The sequence below is a fragment of the Otolemur garnettii genome, unplaced genomic scaffold (genome assembly GCF_000181295.1).
Source record: "Otolemur garnettii isolate 467f Iridium unplaced genomic scaffold, OtoGar3 scaffold00152, whole genome shotgun sequence".
NCBI lineage: Eukaryota > Metazoa > Chordata > Mammalia > Primates > Galagidae > Otolemur > Otolemur garnettii.
This window is the reverse complement of record NW_003852547.1, coordinates 655,141-661,005: the sequence shown is the minus strand read 5'-3', so window position 1 is coordinate 661,005 and position 5,865 is coordinate 655,141. Positions and strand designations below refer to the sequence as shown.

General features: G+C 50.8%; 1 protein-coding gene across 1 annotated transcript in view; it reads right to left on the bottom strand.

Moving 5' to 3' along the window:
• Nucleotides 1-5,865, bottom strand: part of MEGF8 (multiple EGF like domains 8) — a 46,702-nt gene that overhangs the window by 10,456 nt on the left and 30,381 nt on the right. Inside the window, exons 31-34 of the mRNA XM_023518949.1 lie at nt 4,598-4,829; nt 3,442-3,565; nt 3,056-3,269; nt 2,723-2,937 (exon numbers count right to left, since the gene is read on the bottom strand). Coding sequence (XP_023374717.1) covers nt 2,723-2,937; nt 3,056-3,269; nt 3,442-3,565; nt 4,598-4,829 — 785 coding nt within the window. The remainder of the gene's footprint in view (nt 1-2,722; nt 2,938-3,055; nt 3,270-3,441; nt 3,566-4,597; nt 4,830-5,865) is intronic.

The window sequence follows — 5,865 nt, the reverse complement described above, 5'->3', positions numbered from 1 at the left end:
AAGTAGCTGGGACTACAGGCACCTGCCACAACACCTAGCTATTTTTTTGTTGTAGTTGTCATTGTTTAGCAGGCCTGGGCTGAGTTCAAACCCACCAGTCCCAGTGTATGTGGCCAGTGCCCTAACCACTGAGCACAGGCACCAAGCCACTTTTTTTTTTTTTAAAGACAGAGTCTCACTTTGTCACCCTCAGTAAAGAGCCATGGCATCATCATAGCCCACAGCAACCTCAAATTCCTGGGCTCAAACAATCCTTTTGCCTCAACCTCCTGAGTAACTGGTACTACAGGCACCTGCCACCATTCCTGGCTAATTCTGAGCCAATACTTTAAAACCAGGAGATTTCACATAAATCAAAAGACTTGGCAAAAGCCCCCTCTCTCATTCCTATGCAGCATCGACTGTGTAATAGCCTGGCACCTGTGGGCAGGCTGTGTTTGTTTACTGGCCCTACCATGCCCCTCTACCTCCCACCAGGCCACTCTCTCACCTCCTGAGCTTCCCTAGCTCTTCAGGCATCTAACAGCCTGGCAGGCACTGAGCAGCTGGGGAGCAGTGGTGGCAAAGGCCCTCTGATATTGCCTTCAGGTCCCTGGAATCCCCACAAAGACAAATAATGCAAATCTCACTAACACTTGAAGAAAACTTGTATTGCCAGAAGGACCCCATTTTTGGAGAGCAGAGACCTCTGCTTTTTGCAAACCAACATCTCCTGGGGGCTTCTGTCTTTCTGGCCACATACCCCCTCAACTCCTGCAGGGACCCTCCTAGTGTGTTTCAGACAATGGAGACTGGGAATCCTCCCAGTGGGGAGGACTTGAGACAGCCAAGTTGACACTCCTGCCACCCCTCATTATGATAACAATCACAAGGACAACAATAATTGGCCATTATTGAGTCCTTAGCAAGTGACAGCCAATGCTCTGTACTCTAAATGAACACTTTTTGGCTGGGTGAGCTCTCACCTGTAACCCTAGCACTCTAGGAGGCTGAGGTGGGCAGATAGATTGAGCTCAGAATTTGAGACCAGCCTGAGCAAGAACAAGACTCTATTGCTACTAAAAATAGAAAAAACTAGCCTGGCATTTTCACAGGCACCTGTAGTCCCAGCTACTCAGGAGGCTGAGGCAAGAGGATTGCTCAAGCCCAAAAGTTTGAGATTACTGTGAGCTATGATGCCATGGCATTCTACCCAGGGTGACAGAGTGAGACTGTGTCAAAAACAATAAATAAACTCTCCCATTTAACTGGTGTAGTCCCACTATGGGATGGGATCTGCTGACATGATTCTCATTTTACCAAACACTCACTGAGGCTTAGAAGGGAAGTCACCCAAAGTCAAACAGCCAGGAAGTGGCCAGGCTGGATTCAAACCCAGGCCCCACTGCCCTTGCAGCTTGAGCTTTTTGATCAGCAGGCAAACCACCTCCCAGGAGTGAGCTGTCATGCCACTCCCAGGCCCGACTGCTAGCATAGATGTTGGTGCCTGTGGGATTCTTGGTCCTCCATGCCCTGCCCTCCTGGTTTGAAATATGTAGGAGTGTTGTCAGTTTCTTTCTTTAGAACTCCTCTTGAAATACAAGTTCTAATGGAAGCATCCATGTCCCCACACTGTGGTCTACTGAGTGTGTGGGTAGTGGCTGGTCTGATCATGGAGTGGGGCTTGCACAATTGAGGTATGAATAAGGAGTATGAATTGAGGTATGACTAAAGGAATCAGGGACTCACATCCTGGCTCAAATGATAATGCTTCTGCATATGACAACAAGAGGTAAATCTGTCTTGTCTCCTTGTGGAGTGGTGTAGAGGGCAAATGGCTTTGTCTTTGCCTCTAGAACAGCTAAATCATGCTAGGCAGAAGCATCTGTGCAAGGACTTTGCAGAAATAAGAAAGCATGGGCTAGGTAGCCAAACAGTGCATGCCCAGACCACACCCACCTTCATGCATCATCGCTCCAGCCCACAGGCACAGAAGAGGCCTGCATCTGCCATGTTTAAGCTGCCTTGTTTATACCCGCCTCTACCTGGCCATGTCCCATTGGACCAAGGCTGAACACCTAACTCATAAGCTGAGTCATACTCTTTCCTAGAGAATGCTGAGCTAACCAACAAACACAGAGATGACTGTGATCTCTGGAATTAGAGATGCTTATAGACTGAGGGTCAAGGCCACCATTGGAGGCCATGTGTGTTGATGATCAGGCCAAGAGAAATTATATGATATGTGGAGAATAGCTGAGGTGACAGGTCATGTGGCCCAAGAGTGACAGAGAACCAACCCTTCCTGCTCTCAGAGTCCACCAAATACACCCATTCCTTATAACAAAACCAGCTTGAGGGAGTATCTGTTTCTTACAACCAAAAGTTCCAAAAGGAGAGAGAGAAGAGATAGAAGAAGGAAACAGAAAAGGTTTGGGAGTTTGAAGGGAGATTTATGAAAGGATATCATAGAAAGGCCAGGGAACCATGAGTCAGCCAGGAAGGGGGCACAGAAGCATGGCCAGAAGGCACAGCAGAGACAGGAACATTCATAGGCAACAGAGATGGTAGGAGGAGACAGAAAGCAGGAGTGTGGGGATACAGCCAGGAAGATGGAAAAAGGAGGACAAAGGAGGTGGTGGTGGAAGAAAGGTCAGTGCCAGTGTGAGGGCAGAGAAGGAGGAGACCTGGACAGGCCTATGCTAGAACCCCTGCCCCATCCACAGCTCCACCGGTACAGTACCTGCTGAAGGCTGCTGCTCCAGACACAGTGCTGCCAGCCCCCATCTGCACCCTTCGAGTCCAGGCAGGAGGTGCAATTGGGTAGGAGGTGACAGGGGGTGGGGCAGGGCAGTGGTGGTGACGATTCCACTGGCATTGGGGACACATTCAGCAAAGAGTGGCTGAAGCACGTCCAGTCATAGGTGGGCTGCACCGACAGGATGCGGCGAGTCTCCCCTTGGGACAGGAGCACAGGGAATAGGAGCTAGTGCTGGGGCCCCAGCTTCCTACTCACTCAGACCCAGGAGTCCAGGCCCCCAAACTCCCCTCTCAGGAACCAAGCCCAGCTATTCACCCGTCCTCTTGAACTGTCGTGTCCACATGCACTTGCCCTCCCGAGTGCACTGCTCACAGTCTGCAGCCCCGCATGCCGCCTCTGAGCAGTTCCCTGCCCAGAAGACCTCTCGCTGGTTGATCCGACAGTCATTCTCTGAGGTACAGGACCCGTTGCGCCCGATGCAGGCACCCTCGGGGCAGTTGGTACACCACTTACAGCGGGGGGCAGATGCCTGCGGTAGAAATGGGCTTGGTAGAGTTCTCAGAGGCCCCCAGCATTCCTTCTGAGCTAGCAAAAGGGCTTGGTGGTTCCTGAGACCCTGTGGTTGGTGGGACAGCTGACGAGAGTAGAGATGAAAACCTCCCTCCCCTCCACCTGCTGCTCCTCACCCCCTGCCCATTTACCTCTCCATCTCCAGGCTGCAGGGTCCGGGGATGGCGGGCCAGGCACTCACTGCAAGTCCGGAGTCGGCGACATTCCTCCGGGGAACGAGGCATTGGGGAGCAGGGGGTTGCCCCACAGCCCAGCCTGGAGGGCAAGAGGCCTGGCTCACTCACATCTAGCCAGACCCCATCCTCCTGCCTCTAAGACACTATCCTGCAGGACCCCCATGCCTTATCCCAAGCTGGACTCAGCAGCAACCTCCCGAACCTGGTGATGGTCACACATCATCTGAGCCAGAGATGCTGGACAATATCCCAGCTTCTTCTGCCTCTCCAGCCACTGAGGTCTTTAGCTTCCCGAATTTCTCTCTGACTATCCCCTCCTCTTCATACCTGTACCCCTTCCCCACCCACAACCTCTTTTCTGCACTCTACCCTTCACAATAGCTCCAGGGATCTTTCTGCCTGGGCCTGCCCCATCCCTTTCCTAGTCAAACTTTCAGTGGCTCCCCATCACCCACAGTGGAGGTCCACAATCCCTTATCACAGATCCTAGGTGGCACATGTGTTTCAGAACTTTTCAGATTTTAGAAAAGTAGTGGGAGTACCCATTATTACACACACCCCCAGGAGTGTCTAGAGGAGCACCCCATCATCAAACCCCTTAATCCTCCTGTAGCAAATGCAATGACACTGCATAGGGCAAATAGGGTCCATCAATAGCTTCACATCAGAAGAGGGTGACAGAGCAGCCAGATAAGCTTGTGCTGAGCCTAGGAAAGTGTCTTCTCTTTCCAGAAAGGCTTGGATTTCCTGACTGCAGCTGAGTGGTCTGGCTCATTTACCCCCAGGACAGCATCACTCAAATACACAAAGCACAGCCTCACTTCCAAGTCTTTGCTGTTCTAAACTCTACCAGTTCAGTGCCCAGGTCAGACCCAGTTCCCCTGGGAAGCATTCTCAGACGGGACCCCAGCCCATAGGCAGGGCTCCCCCTCAAAGCTCCCTAAGCCTCCCTGACCCTAGTGATTCATCTACTTTCCTAGGTGTGGGCTAGCACCCTCAAAGCAGACAGTACATTCCTGAAGCCTCCCTCCTGCCCTGGCCTAGCACAGAACCCCCTTTAGGAGGTACCCCTACCACCTGCCAGCAATGGGCTGTCAGCCGCCATGGTTACCTGTGGGCCTGGTCCCCAGACAAGCAAGCCCCATGGCACCATGTGCAGGCCCCAGACTGGTTACAAGCTTCAGATGAGGACAGTAGGCGGCAGGGGTCAGGAGGCAGGGTCAGTGCCAGCAGGCGGCCCAGGGCGACCCCACCAAATCCCCCGGAGATATACAGGCGACTCCCCACTGCTGCCACGGCATGGGCCACAGACTCCTCCATTGGGGCCCCCACAGAGGCCAAGCCTAAGGAAAGATGGGAGTTCAGAGAGATAGAGAGCAGGAGACCAGAAAAAAGACCCACACAGGCCAGTCAGAGAGGGAGACCAAGAGAGGAGAAAGATAGTCAGAAGAAAGTGGAAACAAACACAGAAAGAGAAGAGACAGACGAGGACAAGGCAGGGCAAGAGAATCAGCTACATAGACAGAAAAATGGAACAGAAAGAGTAGAATAAGAACAGAGACAAATGTTTTAGAACCAGATAGGTGGCAGCATTAAATGCCACTGAATGTTAAAATAGTTTATGTTATTTGAATTTCACTTCAATTTCTTTAAATACTCAAAAAAAATACAGTGGTAAAAAAGACTGATTAAGAGAAAAATGGAATTAGAGACAAAGGGTCAGATAGAGAAACAAAAAGAAAAAGAGGCCCAGAAATGCACATACAGCCAGGTCACAACATTAAAGGAGGTCAAAAGGCAAGAGATAAGCCCCTTTCCAACCTATGAACAGCAAAGACCAGCAGGAAACACCCCCACACCACCACATATAATAGTGGTAGTCTCAAGAGAGTAGTATTATAAGTAGTATTTTTCTTCCTATTTTATAAATAACATATAGTTAACATTATTACTTTTTTTTTTCTTACAGAGTCTCACTTGGCCACACTTTGTAGAGTGCAGTGGCATCATAGCTCACAGCAACCTCAAACTCTCAGGCTCAAGTGATTCTCTTGCCTCAGCCTCTCAAGTAGCTGGAACTGCAGGTGCCTGCTCCAATGCCCAGCTATTTTTAGAGAAGAGATCTCGCTCTTGCTCAGGCTTGTCTTGAACTTCTGAATTCAGGCGATCCACCCACCTCAGCCTCCCAGGGTGCTAGGATTACAGGTATGAGCCACTGCACGTGGACTACATTATTACTTTTATAATCAGAATGAGAGAAAGATAAACTTTCTGGGCTCGGCACCTATGGCTCAAGCGGCTAAGGCGCCAGCTATATACACCTAAGGTGGCGGGTTCGAATCCCTAGCCCGGGCCCGCCAAACAACAATGATGGCTGCA